The sequence below is a fragment of the Rhipicephalus sanguineus genome, chromosome 6, assembly GCF_013339695.2.
Source record: "Rhipicephalus sanguineus isolate Rsan-2018 chromosome 6, BIME_Rsan_1.4, whole genome shotgun sequence".
In the NCBI taxonomy this organism is placed as follows: domain Eukaryota; kingdom Metazoa; phylum Arthropoda; class Arachnida; order Ixodida; family Ixodidae; genus Rhipicephalus; species Rhipicephalus sanguineus.
The window spans coordinates 112,867,394-112,889,706 of NC_051181.1; the positions used below are offsets into that span (position 1 = coordinate 112,867,394).

Below are 22,313 nucleotides of genomic sequence, written 5' to 3' on the forward strand. Positions count from 1 at the left end.
CTGTCTTTCAACTTATCTGTGGCTTTAAAGGAACACTAAAGTGAAAAAACATTTTTTATTTATTTGTGAATTAGTGAATTATTGTGTTGGTGTATTAGATGCATATTAGTGTATTTGATGCAAGTGAATTAATGCATTAGATGTGTCTTGAGATACACTTATACAGGCATAATAGAGGTAAAAATACAGCATAATTCGGACAAACAGTAGCCTAGTGTTCTGGTGGCACCCACATGCGAAAGAAAAAACGACGCACAACGACCTTGAACACTAAAGTGAAAAAACATTTTTTATTTATTTGTGAATTAGTGAATTATTGTGTTGGTGTATTAGATGCATATTAGTGTATTTGATGCAAGTGAATTAATGCATTAGATGTGTCTTGAGATACACTTATACAGGCATAATAGAGGTAAAAATACAGCATAATTCGGACAAACAGTAGCCTAGTGTTCTGGTGGCACCCACATGCGAAAGAAAAAACGACGCACAACGTACCCTTGGCTTGTGAGGTCAACCACCACTAGATCATTCTGTAGAAGAACAACAACAGCGTAGGGTTCATGGAATTCTGGAAGCAAACAAAGCATCTGTCATTTAAGCCTTCCAGTGATCAGTTGAGTAGGCTCACTACACCATACCGAGACCTCTTGTACTACATCCCACTGATAACTACTTTCAATCCACTTCCATATTATTTCGCTGGATATTATGTCTCGTCTATTTCGCTAGAAAAATGGATACAAAGTTAATTGCGTGCAGAACTGCATGGCAGTGGTTCTTTGCATCAGTTAAAGAAAAAAATTGGAAGTAATTCAACGTAGACCATCACGCATTCACTGACGATAATAAGCTGCCACTGGGTCTTTTCAAACACCACGAGTTGACATATGTCAATGTAAGATCACAAGATGCAGCAATAGCACAGTAAAGTACCATCAAACCGGACACCTTCCTCTCTTGTTAATCCAAGGTAAGTGGTTTCCGCCACAACAAACTTGCAAAGACAGTCACTTAGTCCACATACATAAAAATGCAGCCTGCAGGATCGAACCGGTAAATTTTTAAAAACTTGGTTTTTTATGTTCAGAACGTACCATTTGGTAATAAGAAGCAACTCGAAAAGTTATTATGTGCCTTGGCTGTGTTTGGGGCCTGTCATGCCCAGAGGTTTGTCCAGTTATATGGTAATCAACCAAGGCAACGTCCCACAGTACATCACCAATTGTCAAGATAAAATTTTAAATTCTGGAGTTTTACATTCCAAAATATGGTTACGAGGCACAGTGTGGCGGAGACCTCTTGAATAATTTTTACAACCTGAAGTTCTTTAACGTGCACCTAAATTTAAGCACACGGGCGTTCTTGTATTTCACGCCTATCGAAGTGCGGCCACAGTGGCCAGGAATGAAACCTGCGTCCTTGAACTTAGCGGTGTCAACTGTAGAGATAAATGACAGAACACACACACTGGCCAGACGTACCACTTTGGAATGGGGTTTCACAGAGGGTAACGAAATCAACTATGTTGTGCTCCATTTCCAAAACTGTTGTGGTTTTTCCATGAATAACGGTCAAGGCTGGCGTCTGGCCACTCTTGTCGAAGGGAAGGCCTCCCGAAAAGATAACAAAGGAGTCCCTGGAAGTCAGAAAAAAAATGCGCACGTAAGGAGCGATCCAGGTCCTACAAGCAGCATAAACAAATTTAAATTTAGGATTTGAACATGCTATGCCAGAGCACATTACAAAGCCAAGAGCTGAAATTTCATCCCTGACAGGAAATTTTTTCAGAGCACTTTCCAGGTTCGTTAATAAAGAAACCAGAACTGAATGTTGCAATGTAACCAGCCGTGACATGTTTAATATTAATAATTCTTGGAGTTTAACGTCTCAAAACCCCGATATGATTAAAAGGGACGTCGTAGTGCAGGGCTCCAGACATTTCGACCACCTGGGGTTCTTTAACATGCACCTAACTCTAAGTACATGTGCCTCATACATTTTCGCCTCCATCAAAAATGCGGCCACCGCGGCCGGGATTCGATCCAGCAACCTTTGGGTCAGCAGTCAAGCACCATGACCACTAGATCACCGTGGCGGGATGTGTCCTAGCCAAAAAGCAAAACTAACCAATCTCTAGAACACTATTAATACCAACATCCATCATTACATTGCATTTAGCAACGCAATACTACTAACCACCTATAATGCCATGACGTAGCCATTGCACGACGTCTCAGACTTTTTAAACTAAACGGTGTTCTTATAATTGCATTTAGCCTTTGTGAAATGCCTTATTGCTCAATATTTTCATCATATAAATGTACCGCGCCCCTCACACAATACTCCAAAGAGAAGCCATTGAGAGCTATTCAAATAAACACATACAAAAGGTAGGGCAGAGAAGGGTGCATTTCTTGCCATACACACCACGACTGCACATGAACCTACGGCCAAAAAAAGAGCCACGAGTATGGCTACAACATCTGCACATCGTGTTATCCTTTATGTGTCCTACCCATTAATTCAGCCACTGTAGCTACAGTAACAAGCCATGAGTGGCTCATATTTCCAAATTACTGACTTCATCAATCACAAAGATGACCGATAACCCGCATATCCTGCCAAGACATAACCGATGACACAAAGGAATAAAACATTTCGCCACATTCCACGTCATCTGTTATTATTTGTCGAGAGCTACTGTTATCAGATTTCTGCTTAGGATGCACAACCAGGAGTGAACAGGCTCAAATGTAACAGTGTCTATGCGCCTGCAATCAAAACACTCATAGAACGGCCGTGAGTCTCTCGTCACTTATAAAGCTTTGATTCACTCAATGATATCCATGCAGGTGGTGCTGGAAACTACAAATATGTGTCTAGTTCACTGTCGAATGAGCAAGCCAGAACTACTGTAGTAGGAAACGTGTTGCATGCTCACTTCTCGCCAGCGTCATTATTTTCTTTATCACTTTACACAGTTGTCAACCATGACGGGATATGCTGCAGAAACGGTAAACGCCCGTCACTACATTGATGCAAATCATTGCCTGTTACAGTATAGGAACACTATTAATAAGGATGGCTGAGAAATCATGAGGAATCTTTCGTGTGATCAAATGCCTTCAAGCTTAACAATGCTCTAATTTTACATATCAAAGCTGCGACTAACGAGCATTGTTCTAAATTTCTTACAAGCCCAAAAGACGTGTAATATCACCACAAAATTTCTCAAACATCTTTTACTCTGCATGTAGACTGTACATGAAATATTTCTAAGTAGAGAGCATAGGAAAATTCCTATGCTCTCCACTTAGAAATATTTCATGTTGATAGTAGCTACACGCCAGTGTGTGTGCAATTATAACGTTGGTTACATCTGCTGATAATTACTGCTGTCTAAATGACGATATGAGCGTGTGCTACAAGAAACAGGCGACTGTCTTCAGGCAACTTGATGCTGCAAATTTTATGTGTAAGTGCTATATGAGGTAAAATAGTGCTAACACTATGCTAACACAATGTGACATATCTGTGGCACAGGAAGTCACACTTGTGAACAAAATCGTGCCATTAACTGTGCAATTGGCTTTTTGAAGCAGTTATCAACAGACAAGTGCCAACGGTGGTAGCATCAACTCGCACTCCAGCGCAGGCATTACCGAATCTTAGCTCTGTGCCTAATAACATTCAGAGTTGGCATGGAACAAAGATATAAGGATCCTGCGGAGCCCGACCGAAGATCACAAATCTCCAATCCACTCGCACGGCTCATGGCACGGCACTCAGTAAAGTCAAAGGTTACAGCATGCAAAGCGTATAAAAGCACCCCAGCTATGCGAGACACACATCTTTTCCTGGACATATGGCAGCATGCAAATCATTTCTGTTAGGGTACTTGCATGTCGTGCTTTCCTGTTTAGAAAGGAGAAAAGAAACAGTCATTGTACTTAAGCTATCAATGCAGGCCCAATGACAATAGTATTACAAATTACTATATATCAAATTTGACATCAAACGAAAAAGAGGCGAGAAAGAAGTGCAAAAATCACAGATTGCAGATACGTACGCCCCCCTCACTGTTTTCCATTCCGCCTTGTAAATGGGCTTGCATGGATCAGGCTTGCCTTCTTTGGAATTCCGCACTGAAAAAAAATTAACGAGAAAGAAGAAGCAAACATGACTATATGCACTAGCTGTTGAACATGCATTGTGATGTGATGAACATGTGAAGAAAAATTGAAATAGTTCAGAGTTTTAGCCATTCAAAAAAATGATATACCTTCTTTTACTGTCGTTTAACTGGAGGCAAACTAAAATGCAGAGCTACAACTTTTAACTGGCTATCAAAGCAAAGATATGAATGCAAAGCACATATGCGTGGCACTGCTGCTGAAAATAATAGCAAAACTTAGCCGTCATTTACTGTGCGAGAAATAAGAGCACTATCGTAATCACAGTGTTAACAGTCAGTACTGCTATGTTAATTACAATAGAGTGTAATTAAGAAGTAATATTTACGAGTCAACAAGGACTTTTTACTTCAGTTATGAGATTGAAAACGAGCTGATCATGTTTGTTTCTTGTGCCTTTGTTTGCACATCAATTTGTTCTACTTTATTTCATGCTTGACCCAAGTTGCAATAATATCAAGCCTGGAACCAAATCAGCGATCAGTTAGTATTTAAGTTCACCTCTCCGAGTCCAGGCACATAAGGAAGAATCACACATTTTATGCATCTCTCAAAGGCTGTCCATGTCGCCTGTTGACCAGTATGCTGGTCTGCCTGCAACACTCAGCATCGTCCTGTGTCCATCTTTTCTTGTGTATCGTGTTAGTTGCGCCCCCCTCTACATCATAAACTCAGTGGCTCACAACGAACTCCAGTGAACAGGTGAAGGAAATAATGCACTACGTGAATGCAAAATCACTTGTGGCTGCCTTTGTTAAGCGAATAGGGCCATTATAATGTAACTCAAGTCTCTTTTTTATTCCAGATTTACCATCAGCTTCCCATAATTGGTCGAACTGGTTCAAAATTTTCTTGATTCGCCTCAATCAAGTGGTGACTGGAAACCACACACAAAGTCCCATGATGTCAAAATGACAAGTATATATGTGCAGAGATTATGTAAAATTATGCTGAAGAAACTTGAAGATGTGCAAGATCACTGACGAGTGTTCCCATTTTGAGGTGAAATGGAACATTCCAGTGAAACAAAAAAAAACTGCTCTAAAGGGATTATTTGACCTCGCAAACTGGTTCACTATCCCCACCAGCTATAAGTATCCAGTGCCAGGACAATCAGTGCGCAGCCATCTCCTATTCGATTCAAAATGGGACACTTCCAAGCATTTCCAAAAAAATTTCACTTCTGTTTGGCAAGGATTGCTGTACAAGGATTGCTATTGGTAGCAGAATAGAAAACGAAATGTAATAGTTTTGTTTTATAGTGTCCCAGGCTGCATAAGGTCTGAGACTTGAAAATCAGCAACAAACATGCCTGGGCTACTTCGCACCAAAGCACATGTGCAGGAACTTTCCGTCCCCGTAGCATTAGCCTTTGCAGCCAGAAGAAATTCACCGCTAATATATTAAACCAAGAATTACGGTGCAGTGTGCACTAACCTAATGTAATCAGGCAGTTCAGAATATGCACTTTTCAGCAACATTTATCGGGTCCATGCTAGAGAAAGCTTGCTCTTACCATTCAAACCGTGTGTTAGCACAATTTTCCTTAGGCAGCTGCCCTCCTGAGGTTTCTAGTAGAGTGCTCTCTAACGCACTAACTAAAATCTACAAATTTAGTACAAGCAGCACTCACAAATCCAATTTGTACATATAGCTTTCAAGTTCACATATGCCATGACGTCATGATAACAAAGGATGTCTTGACATCATGAAAATAAGGAAACACAATTGGCCAGGACATTGACACAAATTGAAAGTTAGACGGTGGCCACATTTGCCACTGCATTCTTTGGTTTTCACTAGCTACACAGGCACCGGCACAACCGAGACAATGTTGGCATGCACGACAGATCTCACCATGCGGGAAGATGATGTTCATCGGTTTGGCAGGGACTCGTATGTTCCACGTTGTGAGGCTGCCATCGGAGTGGCTGCACATGAACTGCTTGCCTTCATGATGCCACGCCACAGAATGGAGAGCCTGCGAGGAAAGAACAGCCTCAGTGAACCACAAGCTATCGCCACCATTGTGGTGCAATCTCTTATTGCCGTAAGACAGCATTTGGGACCTTGGCTGCACTATTACAAAGCTCAACGTTCACTCGAATAACTCTCCACAATATTTTTCTCACTTATTTGTCTATTCCTGCATACTACAGCACTTGTTCAAGTTGAATTGACGAGATACTAAGAATGAAGATTAAAACTACGGAAAGATGAGCTAATTGGTAGGGATTCATTTCAGAACAAAGGCTTTCAGACACAGGCACAAGAGAATAGATACAGGAAACACAATCACTGACTATCAACCAAAATGTTGTGCTTTGGTGGGAAAGAAGGCAGACACAAAACTTGTCAGCATAGCTCAGGAAAGGCACATAAAACATGCTAGTTTAAAGCAAACGTGCAAGCAGTACAAGTCGAGTAAAGCACTCTACGGCATTAAATAAGGTTACCGCAATGATATTGAGTGCACACAATTGGGTATTTCACTCCATTGCCGCAAGAAGGCTCAACATGGCATTGCCAGGATGATTAAATGAGACCAAGAGTTGTTAAATGGGCACAGCATTCAAGCAGCAAGTGCGATTCAGGCATGACTGAAAGGTGCACCCTACAAATATCCGCCATAATGTAGAGCCACCATTTCCATTTCTGTGGATTGAGCTAGGGTACAGATGGAGCAAACCTCATGTCTACAAGCCCTTCAACAAATGTAACATTTTCACCGCCTATTCGGTACATTGCAATGGTTATTTAAGCAACCTGACACATTACATCGACAAGCCAACACCTGAATCACATGCAAGTTTTGTTGACCCGAATGGTTTATCGATGAAATTTCCCAAAAATATTTTATAACTGCATTTTAGAAAAAATGTCTACAAGAACCTGTTTCTGGAATCATTCAATAGAACTCGGCCACAAGCTAAACTTTCTTTGCCAATATGACTAGACATATCAATATAAACAAGACACACAACCCATCTAGTAATGTCATGTCACCTCAGAGTGTTGAAACCTTGCTTCGGCAGTACGGCTGCGCAAGTCCCAGAGAACCAATGCTCCCGTCTCAAAGCCGATGAGCAGCTGCACAGAAAAAAATTAACACACATGACATGCAGTTTTGTTACGTAAATGAAGAAAAGTTGGAATAGTGCTATATGGATGTGTAACAAACACAGTTGGATCCGGCTTGTTTGTTGTATAACAAGCACATATTCAAAAGCGACAGACAATACGGTACTAAGCAATGTGATGGCACAAGTAAGGATGCTTCAACCAAAACAGGTAAAAATGGCTGCTCCCACCACAGGTATTTGTAGAGAACTGTCTAGAGGATATCCTCCTGATGAAGGTATGGGAAGCTAAAGTTATACACCTTGTCTCTGATATCACGTTTCCTTAAGTTTTTTTGCTTAAGTAGCCCCTGCTTCTGAAACATGTTTCTTGTTTTTGAGCGTATCATTATGAAACTTTCACAGCTTATGTATTTTTATGTGCTGATTTCAAACATGCAATTATTGTTCTAATACAATATGTAGTTTTGAAACTATTAAATAGTTTTTGTATTGTGAGGAGCAGGCTTTATTCCTAAACTGTGAGAGTTATCAAGCAAATCAGCCTATCACAATAACCTGGAATCAATGCTGTATGCAAAAAGACAAGAATGGATGTTCTAGGCCCATTTGAACAAAAGTTATGGTATTTTGAACATTCCCAGCTTGATCCCAGTTTGACTGAGCTCGACATTGCTGACTTGCCAAGTGTTCAACGCACTATAACTTTTGTTCAATTGGGCCTAGAACATCCATTCTTGTTTTATTGCAAACAGCATTCATTCCAGCTTATTGTGGTATGCTAATTTGCTTTATAACTCTTACAATTTATAAATAAATCTTGCTCCCAACAATATACATGAAATATTTGATATTTTGGAAATAGCATAATGTACTAGAAAAATAATTGCATATTTGAAATCAGGACATAAAAATACATAAGCTGCGAAAGTTTCATAAAAATGTACTCAAAAACAAAGAAATATGTCTCCGAAGCAGGGTCCCCCCTTAAGTTTAGGAAAAGCTGGAAGCTTGATGTGATGATAAATCATCAAGCAAGGAATGATGCTGGAGCCGACATTTCAACAAGACAATTTATCGTCGCGGGGGCAACAAATCTTGCCAAAATTATGGCTTTAATGACAACTTCTCACCACTTGCTTAACTATGCGCTTCTTAAAACGTATTGCTAGAAGAGGAGTGTACTTGATATGGATCAGTATGATTCAAGGGCAAGGGTGAACCCAGAAATTTTTTCGGGGATGGCTCGACCCCCCTTCATATATGTTGACGTGTGTGTCTGTATGTGCACGCACATATATAGTGTAAAAATTTCAGGGGGGGGGGGGTTGAACCTCATAATAATAATAATAATAATAATAATAATAATAATAATAATAATAATAATAATAATAATAATAATAATAATAATACTATCTGGGGTTTAACGTCCCAAAACCACAAAGGTTTTGGGATGTTACGTCCAACCTCGAAACCATCATACTGGCTATGGGACAGCACTGCAAGGTGTGTGTTTCTAGTGCTAGTTCTGCGTGTGAAAGCAAACACTCATCAAAATGATGTACAAAGAATCGTTACCAAAACAGAGCTAAACCTTGCTTAACATTAAGTTACTGCAACTGAATTAAAGACTGTGTTCAAACGGGACACCAGCGAGACAACATACCATTCTGCCCTGCCTACCTTGCTACCATAATTTCCGAGCCATTACTGTTTCCAGTTGCTAAAACCTCGCTGTATCAACTGGGCACCATTTTGAACAACATTATTAATAGAGAAATGTGGGCCATTTCCTACAAAATGCAAGGCTACACCTGGCCTTGGAAAAAGAAAAGAAAAGGAAAGTCAGAATCCGTTTTCCCAGTCACTTGAAGATGGCCTTTTCAAGTGAAAACAAACTAGATATTTCTTTAAACACGGCCCACTTCAAGCATATTGCTGCCCACTACTCGGACACGTGCAATTATTCCACAAATACCAAAGGCCGGGGTTTTATACAAACCCCTTCCACAACAAACTCCTTACACCCCCTACCCCCTAATTTATTTCGGACATACCTTTATACATATAAACTTCACCCCCACCACACCATCAATTAACCATGAGCCCCTGAAACCAGATTACTGGGTACATGGCTACCAGAAGCAGTGTCACAAAACTTCATTATTAGTAGGAATATGAGATATATAAGATGTGCCTAGGTTTTAATTGAGGGCTAAATGGCAAAAGGTTAGGTGTATTCTCAACACATGAAAAGTGTCTAAAAAGGAAAAATGTTCCAGCGCAGTTGCCTCGCGTCCCTCATACCTTTGCCCTTGACCAGAGCATTTTGTCAACATTGCTGAAGGCGTATACTAATATGCTTGTTTGTTTTTTTTTCTCTCTTCTCGCAACACACCAAGATTGTTCGTGTCATACCTCATCACGTGGACAATAAGGACAAAGTACCAAGTAATTTCAAGCCAAGCTCACTAAGTAGTGTAATGCTGGCTTAAATGTGTAGACCTTGTCAAGCTGCAATTAGGCAAGCTAATATGTCGACGATATCGGCACAGCGTGAGTAATGTCTACATCTTTCCACTCCATCTTTGCAACACTACTGACGTGATGTAGTGAGAGATATATAAATGAATCAAAAGACACGCAAAAACATAATTAGCCAAAACAGGCAAAAATAAGCTGTCAGGCAACGACATGTACCATGGAGCATATAAACAACGAAAGAATTGAGTTCTATGAGGCGGATATTGTCTTGCTTTTTCCTACCACCACCTCTTTTCCGTAGAAACTAAAATAAAGCCCTTGATCAGGTCGGTCAGTCAGTCAGTCAGTCGGTTGATAAAATGCTTTGTGCACCTCGACAATAGTATTTGCTTCTAGTCATCGTGTGTGAACAATTGCATGTGTATAACAGGGCCGATCAAGAACCAGTGGTGGTCACCAATCCTTCATAAAGGGTCGCTTCAGGCACTGGGACTGATTTGGAGGGCTAGATTTATCTGCTTATAGAATTCTATTTTTATTCAATAGATTCTTGTTTGTCATCTTCAGCATCATAAATGACATGCAGCCAACGAAACAGACTAACATTTTTTTCAATTTTTCAGTTTTGTTGCAGGCATGCATAGGAGCTCTGTGCAGTGACTCAAGTACACTTCAGTTACTGAAACACAGTTTATTATTTCCCATTTTATGCCCACTTGGAAAAACAACCGGTCACTTGAGAAAGAGCCACACACAATTCATGGCAGGCTGTTGTTTACGTTGCAAAACATAGACACAGCGCTCTCAATGGTTCCTTGATACGAGAACATGCCAATTCAACGAATGCATGTGGCTATGGATGATTTCCACTAGTGCACAAAGGACAACAAAAAAAGTTGGTCAGGCGCCTCACAGTCACACCGGCATCTACTCATCGGGTCAATATGCATGCACGAAACCGCATGTGCATGAGGAAACAGGCCTGAATGTGTGCTCAGCCAACCGCTGACCACAGTGCTTCGGGGCATACACAATGCACAATGTTCTTTTGCAATTCATCTCTGTCAACGTGCAAGGATGAACAAAAGGTTTTTAAAAAGTGCTGCGCAGCTTGAGCACGAAAGCAGCACAGCAACGATGCACCCGCCATATGGTGCCACAGAACAGTTAAAAATATGGGCCTTAAGTGTCTTACGAGGACGATTTTCAAAAGCCTTACAAAGAACATTTGTAGTGCTTCACAGAAATAGGTTTCCTGTGAGCCCATCTTGGAAGCCAAGGCTTCGCATTCACATCAGCTGCGTAAAACAGCTCAGAGAGCTAATTTACTGAAAACTCAATTAATAGCAAAATCTATTGCCTTGTGCAACGAAAACTGTCACAAACAGTGCCAGAAGTTTATTCTTAGGCAGCTGCCAAAAGCAAATAACACCTACCTTTTTTTGCGCAGGAATGCTTAGAAAGACGACAGAGGGATAACAGAAGAGCAGGAAATTGCTTTAAAGCATAATTTTTTATTAATGAGCTAAACATATGCATTCATTCACGTTTACTGTTTTTTTTTCTGTACATACAGTCCATGCCCGCAATGGAGGTATAGCCAAGAATCGGGTGCAATTAGGCTTAACCATGTACTTCAACAGGTGATCAAAGTGTTTCCTCTTGCATCACACAGATCAGAAACAGCGAGTCAGGAATGCCATGTCATGTTAATCACTGCTAACTCTGTGACATGTCAACAAACAAAATGCTATCAGCTCTATTAAAATGCGAAGCTGGGACCTTCGTAGCCCCAAGCTGGCATTCAACATGTCTTGTACCAACGATGTCAGAGCTGCTAACTTGCCCAAGTACTGGGAAGGCTACACAATGACCAGACTTGGCAGTAATGGAATTACAGTAATTAAATTACTCTTTACTGTTATGAGTAGTGTAATGAATTACTTCAAGGGAGAAAAATTGCTCCTTACTTTTCTGATTACTTTTGACTGAAATATAACATGTCCGCCTCCCTTATGGCATAAAAAAAGTCACCAAAAAACAAATGAAAGATAACAAAGACAACTTAATCTGAGTGCCAAACCTCAGGCATGGGAACCAAACAGGCCCACTAGAAAGCTGCATAGCATCCGAATCCAAAGCCTTGAATGATGTTGCTTGAAATAACTTTTGCTGAAGTAATTTCAAAGTAATTTGATTACTTTTCAGAAATAATAGTAATGTGGTGTCATTACTTTTGGCCGCTGTAATTTGCAATGCAATTACATTTGTAAATATTCTAGCAATGTAATAAGTCATTTAACTTAATTACTTTTTAGGAGTAAGTTTGCCATATCTGGCATTTATGACTGCAGTAGCAGAAAATCTGAAGCATGCTATCATGAAGAGTAATGCTTCAATATACGTAACATAAGATGGCGATATATGCCAGTCACATTCCAGCATTTCCCGAGTGAATCGAGTGACATATGCACAAAAGTAAAACAGGAAAATTTAATGGGGATAAACACATGTGCGAGAAAGAAAAGAAGCCAAAGCACTGACCTTATTAGAGTCCACAGGGTTGTCGCTGACGTGAACAACTGCGCCAGGATGAGTCTTGCGAGATCTGCATAGACGGAGCACAAATTCTGTACACCATGACAGCAGGACCACGCATGATCCTTTCTTTACACAATCTTTTGTTTGTGCATTCTCAATGTCTGCACTTTTTGTCACATTAGGGAAACAAAGTGCATCTGTAGTAAACAAAAAGATAACCACATGCAGTCATCTTAGTTATAGAGTGAGCTGGAAATCCTAAAACTCTCTTGGGTATCTTAGAATTTGGCAAAGCACACTCACAATTCTATAGCCTTGTTCCAGTTGATGACATAGCCAGAAAGGGTAAACGATTCTATGTTCACTACGTGCAAATTCCCACGCTCGGTGCCAATGTACAGCCATTTGCTCCTGAACGGCAGGTGACAATGGGTGATCCTAGAAAAAGAAAAGAGACGAGAGATACGGTCCACAAAGGAATTAATGGTCTTTGCTGTTGTCAAAAACAGGCTTGACAGCAGGCACAAGTTTTAACAGTCTCAATACAACAGTCTTTCGCCAGTTGCTCTTTTACTAGTCTCAAATCCAATTTGCCTTCCAGAAACGCTACAGCAAGAGGTTGAGTTTGTGCCTAACAAATAATTACACAGTGCCAAGAGTTCTTAGTGATGCGAGCTTTATACAGGGAGCCCCTATCCACTGTTCACGTGCACACAATTCTCCTAAACAACAGATGGCATAATTCACCATGAGTCAACAAAAAGTAGGCAAATGCTCTAGAAACTTCAGTCTAGGCATTGTCTTAGGCTTCCACTGGAATTTACTGGGGAAACTGAGATCATCTTATATAAAGGCTGGGGCTGAAGCAGTGCTTTCAACATAAACTAAACCAATAAGTGAGCGTGTAGGGACGAAACATGCCCTGCAGTTTTGAGAGAAGGGTAAAAGTTTTCACGGAAAAAGAAAACTCTCCCCACTTCTTTATAATAAAAAAGTAGTTCACAGGTAAATCTGGGAACAGCCGATCTGGTTAAAAACAATGAACACTTCCAATATGTAAAAGCTGTTCTATTTGGACTGGCCTTACAATCTGCTACCACTGTGGTTAGTCCTCCTTATGTAATGCATGCTCCGGTATGGTGATAATCGTAAGATTGAATCTCCAACAAGGTCTGATTATGCTCCAGGCGAAATATTTGCATCTTAAGAACTGCAGAAGCGGTTCACTTTCAAATGTTACATGTGAATAAACACAGACAAAAAAGCCATGTTTATATGCAGTATATTCACAGGAACAGGCCCACCAAAGACCATGATAGAAACCTGTGTGCAGAAGACACACCTCTCCATCAATTTATTATGTTCACTTAACTCTCTACACGTGGCTGATGGCAAGCTGTACCTTTCATGGGTGGGTAGTACAACTTGCAGAAATCACATCGAAGCAAGTGATTTTTCATTGTTATCTATGCCCAACTAAGCAATGCCTAACCTATCAATAAACATTTCAAGAGATCCTGAAACGATTTTCACAATCTCTTACAAACCCATTGAGCCGGTAGCATAGCTGCTTCAGATCATTAAAAGGCTGATTTAAATGCACTGCATAAAGTATGTAATTTATTATAAGGTTTTAAATAATCGCATAACTAAAGATCACAGTGCTACACCAATTCAAGTATTCAGCTGTCCCTTGCTGGGCTTGAGGTGCCATTCTCGTCTCTATTTCACCTTGTGTTCCATCAAAATTTTGTGCTGTTTCCCTTCCTTTTGCAGCTGTCGCTGTTTTATTGGGAAGTGACATTGTTTAGGAATGTAACTCTTGCAACCTATCTGATTGGCTTGTTAACATCTTGAACCAAAGAAAATATGAGTGGCCAGGTTTGTGGCAGCACCTGGTGGCACAGAGATCAACAAGAAAAACACAAAGCCTGGCATCTAAAGTCTGCAGTGGGCCAGCAGAGGATCGCAGAAGACAGCGCTTAGCCCCGACCACTCGACGGAGGAGTTGAGAAAAAGCACGGCTTGAGAGGAGGGTAACCTTTAATCGCCCATAGCTCCCTTGATACAAGATGCTTCGGTTAAATTATGGTGTGAATGATTTACTGTAGTTGTAGCCTAAACATTTATATCATTCTGAAAAAAACTGTGTCAGGGATCCTTTAGGGATGCGATAGCAGCTTAATGTTGATGACACTCCACTATTCTGCATAAATTTTCATGCTGACTTCCAGCTGTGCCAGCCATATCCCGATATTTCAGAATGCTAAAAAAGGCGCCGGTGTACTCCAGTTTAGATGTTCACTAAAGGATGCTAAGCAAAAGCCTTACATAAGTTTGGAGTGACAAATTGTGCTTCCACTGCAAAATTTTTGTCAATTTTACGGTAATATTATCATTGCATTTCGAATTTTGTGTTAAGACACTGCCACCATGCAACATGAAATTAATATTGTTTCTTCATATTTAGGTCCCTGGGGCTCAGGGAAAACTTCTGGAAACTTGTCAAGTTCAGTCTTCGGATTCTTAGTACACAAATGTGGTTTTTCTTTACCAATTGAAAAGACAACTAAGCTGAAGAAGACTAAGCTGAAGAACTGCAGAAGACAAACTTCAAGGGGGAGTCATCACTTTTGTCTTTCCTGGCTCAGGGAAGCTCCTTTTTACAGTGAGAATGGCTCTTTTGGTTTGCAGAACGGTGATTTACAAATGCAGCTAAAATTATTACTTGTTTTTGTTTTTGTCGTTGCCCGTGTACCCCAGCCATTCCAGTGGCGCAGCCCCTTCAAGAACCACCACACCTCTTGAATTTAAACAATCCTCAAATATCACTAATACAGATGTAAAAGATAGCAGAAGAAAAAAAACACTGGGACTTGCCGTTCTTTTTGGAACTTGAGCGTGTGCACCACCTCAGGCTTCTTCTGGCGTAGATTCCAGAGGTGGAGAGTATCATCTGCACACACGCTAATCAGAGCACCCTGAACAAAAAGCGACACGCGGCCGTTAACACCGGACGGGACCGTCGTTATCCACATCCCGCATTGCAATAGCAGCCCTTCCACGAACACAACTTTTCAAAGGACATGCTGAGTAAGTGAAAAAGCCTCACCTCATTCACCAAAAATAAAATCTGTATCACAGCATACTCCAACACATGTTGAATGGTACAATCCACGCCGGGCCGGCCGAACCTTTGAGACGTTGCGAGTCAAGGTTCTGTAGCAAAGGTGTCTGCACACGATCTGACAGTTTGCAATGAAGCACACAAGGCCGTTCTCTAAGATGACAGGAAGCCAAGCTATTTGCTTGTAATTCGTTGTAGAATAAATCGAGTCGCGCAGACACAACCACAAGAGGGGAAAAATTTACAACACAAACGCCAAGTGTCAAAGAAGAAATGACATGCTTAAGCAGTTATCCCTCATGTGACCCGCACATTTGCCAGGTTAACAAGTGACACAGCTATTCCTAAGGATGCACAAATAAGATTCGCGACTACCTTCTTTTCCGCCACAGTACAGCCTTTCAGGTGATAGTCAGCATTTGTATTGTATATTTCTCCTCTTTTGTGTCTGTGCCTGCATGCCTCACTTCCTTCTACACTACACTCTACTTTGTAATTAACCAAAAGGACATTTCGTGCTTTCCAATAAGCATACGATACATATATACAACCCAAATGTACACACTTTTAGAAGATATGCCACAGGTCCGGATAAGGATGTGCTCTCCCAACACATTCCTGCATCGTTTGAGTCGTCCTCAATTATACGCTAACCGTACGCCCACTTTTCTATTTTATTGCAAGCAATCCCTCTTGCCCAGAATGAATCTGGTGTGTGTTTACAAAATCTGGCACAATTATTCAGGAATAAATAAAGTAGATGTGAGAATGTACAAATTCATGCTGTAGATAGAAGGATGTGGTTCGTCTGAAGGAAAGAAAACCTGGTAATTTTAACTCTGCCGCGTTATATGACACATTCAAGAAACAAAAATAACACAAATTAATCAGGAATTTTTAGAGCTTTCATTTCATAGCTAAGATGAATTTTTAATAATTTAAATTCTGGGGTTCTACATGCCTAAATTAAGATACGATTATGAGCTGCACCATTGTGGAAAAATACAAATTAATTTCAACCACCTGGTGTTCTTTAACGAGAACCTAAACCTAAGTAGACGGGTGTCTTGCATTTTGCCAATACCGAAATGTGGCTGCTGTATGCAGCTAATTACAGAAACTGATACATAAATGAATTACATCAAAACATTGTAGAAGGTCGCTATTGCTCCAAAATGTGCAAGGACAAAAGAACAGTATGATGACCTCGCATAAGTGGTGTGCTGATCTACATGCTGCATGGTTCCCGTTATGTTGGCCGATGACTGCACTGGTGACCAATTTAAAACAATGCAAAAAGTTAGTGATGCATCAAACTAAACCACGTTTAGTTTAATACACATTTAGTACACGGGACTAGTACAGCGCCAGTTATGTGTACCTGTCTGTACTTGTGTAATTTTACGCTACAATTTTTCTTCAAGAAATAAACTTCACGCCTTCCACTACCAACTAATTTAGTTCTGTGAATTTGAATTTAAGTTTTGCCATGTTTCTTGCACCTCCGGAATCTTATCTGTACGGCTAAAGAACAAGCAAGAATGTTTTAGTTCTTTAGAGAGTGCTATCAATTGTACAGAATGTCGATTTCATGTGAGAACTCTCCACAGAAACGTTAACTGTGTTGCGTTTAGCCCATTTGAGAAGTGCCTATCCAGTCACTTAAGCTGTACTCACATAATGGACGTGATCATGGACGAATCAGTCCCGTGACATGAGACGTGATTCGGATGTATCAAGTATCTCCACAGCCAGCATTCACACAACAGGGGAGAATTCACGCTACACGCAAGGATTTCGGCCTTGCTCCCCGAGGATCCCAACCATGATTTGGGCCCTCCGTCGTTTCACGAATCGCTCTGCGCGAACCGAAGAGGGAACACGGAAACAGCTGATGCATGGTGACGTAATACGCAATCTGCAAGCTCGAATCGCGATTTCGTCCGTCGTGTGAATACAGTTTTAAATACACCAGATGTAAAACATTGTGAAACCCTATGAGGAAAGGTATAAATTCACTACATGACGATGTAATGACATCGACAGTAGACTCAGTTATCAACCTTTACACTTGCATTTTCCTTAGCGCCGTACTCGTACTTATTCAGACATGCACGTCTGAATGCGTTGCATCACGATGCATGCAACGCATTTTAATCATTTTGATCAGTGGTTTTGCATCTGCACACTATCTCGACTTGCACAGTAGGCTGCACAGCATGGCTGTTCAAGCAGAAGAGCAAGCTTTAGATTGAGTATGCAGTACAGAAAAAAAAAGAAAAATTCAAGAAAGAAAAAAATTGTAGCATGCTGTTTCAACAAAAACATGGGTAACAAAAGAAAATATACACGTGACGAAAATTATGTACGCGAATAATTCCTGGCCTGGTTAATGCAAGTGAAACAAGCCTGCATACGTAGGCATCATTTAGCTAGACATACATAAACTAAGCTCACCGTTCAACGAAACAAAAGTCTTGGCACCTCTAGCTCACATAACATATACAATATTCTCAAGGTACCACGCTGCGGATATCTTTATTGCTGGCTGTTACAGCATGTTACGTTTCTTGCTGACCCAAGTGGTAAGCTACTATGTGTGCATACCTACCGGATCTGACAACCACTGCACTCTTGCAATGCCGTTTAAATGAATGCTCCCACATCAAAACAGTATTAGGTATAAATTCAGGCTCAATCCTGAAAGACAGTAAATTATTTGAAGATTATAGCATGAAGCCAAGGGGGAAAATAAATGTGCAATAAGAGCTAGGAAACCCAGGACTTGGCATATCAATTTCTTTTGTGATGAAATTAAGCGTGAACGCCTCTTGATGCAGCTACTGACTTAAAGATCTACACTGCATTTCATTTGCTACACTGAGCAAACACTACATCACAGTCAAAAAATGTTTTTACAGTCTTACTGGTTGACCTATGCCTATGTAGGCAGTTCTCCGAAACAACAGGTGGCATGTATACCGCTTTAAAGTTTGTTGGGAAGGGAGACTAACTGGCCTCATGGAGTTGATGTGATGCAAAACACTGGAGCATTTGTCAAAATAAATGACGTTACGAGTGACAGATGGATGCCGATCATTCACACATCAGTGCAAAGGTATACAATGGTGCTGACACTTTAATGGTTCAAATGTGTCTGACCATCTAAGCAACGTATAAGCAATAAAACTACAGCAACCACAAATCTCTTTCAACGTGCTCTCAACAAACGAAGTGTTCATTAATGACACAGCACAAACTGTGAAATAAAACACACAAGTATTTATTAAATCAAGACAAAAGGCATGAACACAAGGAAATCATACAACACAAAGGAGTATGAACAAAACAGAGCAATGAAAGAGCAATAAAACTCACAAACTGAACATAACAAACTGCAACTGCATGCTTGGGGAACAAAGTATGTGGTGCAAAAAGAAACCTTGCTCAAGTACAGCCAAGTGGCGATGAAGCGTACCAAACAATACCAAACACAAATGTGCTATTTGTGCTTGAAACAGAGTGTCAGCATGCACCTGAAAGTAGTGTCAATTTCTACGTAACTCGTGCTTGCACACAATGGACATCTGTACTAAACGTTACAGCCGACACCATGCCACGCCTAAACACGCCCACATAGTGAACTTGTATTCGAGATTAAAAAATTCATCCAGCAATTTTTGTCTGATGCTCTCTGTACTTGACTGCACGTGTTTACTAACCCTAGCACGATGCAAACACTTGTGATTTTTCAAATAGTGGCAGCGCCCCAATTACACAGTCCATGAGTTCATCGACTTGTGGCATGGAAAAACAAAGAAAAGGTGTGTAGCAACATCTATAATGGCCATTGGATATAATTCACAGAAATGAACAAGATTGCAGCGATTGTATGTGCCTAAGATTCCAACACCACCATGAAAGGTGTAATCATGTTCAATGTGTCTTCTGCAACGGCTAAAACGGCAGCACTGCTCTGATGCGGCAAGTTGTAAATATTAAAATATTGCTGTGCTTATCTGAAGCGCAACCCCTCACCTGGTCGTTCAATAAATACAGAAAGTATGGACGTACACACTGAAGGATACAACCTCAAAGAGCCATTTTTTGTTCCGATGGCAAGTATCCGTTGCACGGGATCAAATGCCAATGCCGTTGGTTGGAAAGGAAATCCATGGCGTACAGTCTGCCAGGTGCGAAAAAAAAAAAGGAGGAAATTTCGTGAGTGCATTAACAAGTGGGCCAGCCTTCCTCTGCTACTTTTTCTCGCAGCAATTATAAAAATCAAGGAAATTCTAATTTTTCAAAGACAGCACACGTTGCCATTATATCCGTCTCTTGGCCCAATTTTGGCTGCCCAGCCTGCCTAGTCATGTACCAAGTACAAAATGGCCCATAAATCTTGAAGCGTCATATGCACACCTGTCCACAACAAAAACACGGGTGAAACTGATCCGAGGGAAACCTTTGCATGTAAATGTGCTTGATCTAGGCTTCGGAAACCCGTTTTGGGTACAATAGAGAAGTGTTGCCTTTTTCAAAAGCCACAGAGAATTATATAAGCTCAGAGCGTACTATATGACGACTTCTATATAATGATCTGTTTTGTTTTTTATGAACTACAGTGACAATCCTCTATGTGCAAGTCCCAGAGAAACCATGGTGCATCGTGTTTCAAATAGGTAATTTACAATACTCACGGTTAAATTCTGCTCATTTTTTTTTCGTGCACTACACCAAGCTAGGAAAATACTGAAGAAATTGGAGAGCTTTTGCTAACATACTTGTGACGTACGACGAAAACAAACTGAGAAAGAAAAGGTCGTGACCTCCGCAATGATTAATGTGCTTTTCAGGAATGCAACCAATCTGCGTCACTTGCGCTGCATCTACGACAAATAGCTAAAAGGTCGCGAGACAACTACTAGCACGTTCGCTGGTCCTGGAAACAGGATTTTGGTGGCCGGGTCCCGCTATTTTGCGCGAGCTGAGCGGAAATTCGGGCACAACTTAGGGAATCTCGGCAATATGGTGTTTACATTTCCGAATCAGAGATGCTCTCGTACAGCCGCGCAGAAACCGCGACTCCCTATTCGAGATCGAACACGGTTGGCGAACGGGAACCTACTTACTGCGACACCAAATTCGATAATCAACGACCGCTCCTGCCCCGCACGACATTTATAACATCTGCGGCCGCCCTTTGCGCGTTTACGTTAAGCACGTAAGGGTCATGCCGCGTTGGAAATGCCGATCTAGAAGCTGTCCGCGTAGGCACTTGTATTTCACGTGTGACGAAGCGGTAGAGTTCTGGTCAATACGGGTCGCAACGATATACACGAGTGATATAGAACTCCGCGCTTGTAACTGATTCCATAAACATAAACCAGCGAGATGCGCAAACCGAAACAAACCACCGAACCTTGGAGACGCTGCACAAAAAATCTTGGCATTAAACGGTACGGGCAAGGCACAGGTAGCGTAGTAGCCTCGCGCATATAACACGGATTCGTGTCTTACTGACACGAGCGAAGTGAGAGGTACGCAACATGCCAAATACAACACGCGCAGGCCGTTGAGGTCAGTGTGATGTGGCCGATTTCTTTTTCATTTTTTTTTTCTAAACATCGCCGTCTTTCACAATCGCGACATCAGAGCCATACTGCATAACTACGGGGGCCGAGCCATTGCCGAAAGCCAAAACTGTACGGAGTGCCACTTAAAACGCGGATCTAATGCAAATCCGAGCATCCCTGCGTGCACGCGTAAGCCCGAGCGCAATCCATGCGTTCACTGTGGTAGGCGGATTCTTGTCAAGCACACAACCCGCGAATGAAATGGCCGACTCCCGTCATAACACAAATCACACCCCCTTTTTTTTTTTTCGGGCCGCTGCGCGCACCGAGAATCAATTATGTCCCCGCAACGATCGTGCGGTTGCAGTCCGTAACGGTTCTCAAAAGATGTTGTGTTCGCTTACTCTGGAAACCTTAAAATGTTCCGGTCGGAGCGTCTCTTCGACGTCGGCTTCTGGTTTCACTGGTTGGGTTACCGAGGACCGTAGCCCATCGAGAACACCCTTGAAAAATCCAGACTTTTTCGTATCGGATCTAGGCATCCCCGGTGAAGATGCGGCCTCGTTATCCTACTGGAAACATGAGTACGCTGCACTCAGTGCATCCGAAAGCAATGTCTCGAGTAAAAGGATAAAAACAAAAAACTACGTGGACACAGCCCGACTCGCGAAGCGTGAACTGTTACGGAAAAAAATTCACTCGGTTTCTGACAGGGGTCGCTGGGTGCGCTTTCTGCGTTGTCCAATGGGCGCGACGCTCCTACCACCCGGATGTTAGTCACGTGACTGTTCGGCTAGTTTTGGTATGCAGTCAACGCCGAAAATAGCGCGCGTACGCGAGAGGAAGGCGTTTCTTTCGCGTTTTACGCTTCTAAAATATTGACTAATGTTAGGAGAGGTACACTACGAGAGCTCAAATATAAACTCTGACAACCTGAGCCGCGCAATCATCTCTTGGAATCGAGACTTCAATACCGAAACTAAACCAGAGCGTCCTTGATGCAGCATTTGGGCGCACTCAACGACACATTTCCTTGCATAACTCTCGGATTCTTGCTCAGCCATGCGATTCTACACGATGCATAATTGTCTACCGACCTAGGAGAGAGAGGAAAACACTCGCGTGGCTCGCGGTTTAGAAAAGTGACGTACGCGGCAGCCATGCGTCCAGCGCACTCGAAAAATTGAACTCCGCGGAACGGAATGCGGAATTGCGTCGAGATCTTGAATACCGCGAAAATTCAGATGTAATTAGTTGCGCCAGAATTTTTTCGTGAAAATTTGTAGAAACTAGGTATCATTCAACAACT

At 41.5% G+C, this 22,313-nt stretch overlaps 1 protein-coding gene across 4 annotated transcripts in view; it reads right to left on the minus strand.

Moving 5' to 3' along the window:
* The window catches only part of LOC119396194 (syntaxin-binding protein 5-like), a 55,084-nt gene extending 33,366 nt beyond the window's left edge, over positions 1–21,718 (minus strand). For all 4 annotated transcript variants that reach the window (XM_049416990.1, XM_037663291.2, XM_037663290.2 and 1 more), the window contains exons 1-11: positions 21,409–21,718; positions 19,517–19,614; positions 15,414–15,495; positions 15,182–15,282; positions 12,605–12,739; positions 12,305–12,368; positions 7,203–7,286; positions 6,054–6,177; positions 4,073–4,148; positions 1,485–1,639; positions 499–571 (exon numbers count right to left, since the gene is read on the minus strand). In XM_049416990.1, coding sequence (XP_049272947.1) covers positions 499–571; positions 1,485–1,639; positions 4,073–4,148; positions 6,054–6,177; positions 7,203–7,286; positions 12,305–12,368; positions 12,605–12,739; positions 15,182–15,282; positions 15,414–15,495; positions 19,517–19,614; positions 21,409–21,546 — 1,130 coding nt within the window. In that variant the 5' untranslated portion in view covers positions 21,547–21,718. The remainder of the gene's footprint in view (positions 1–498; positions 572–1,484; positions 1,640–4,072; positions 4,149–6,053; positions 6,178–7,202; positions 7,287–12,304; positions 12,369–12,604; positions 12,740–15,181; positions 15,283–15,413; positions 15,496–19,516; positions 19,615–21,408) is intronic.
* Between the last annotated feature and the right edge of the window lie 595 nt (positions 21,719–22,313).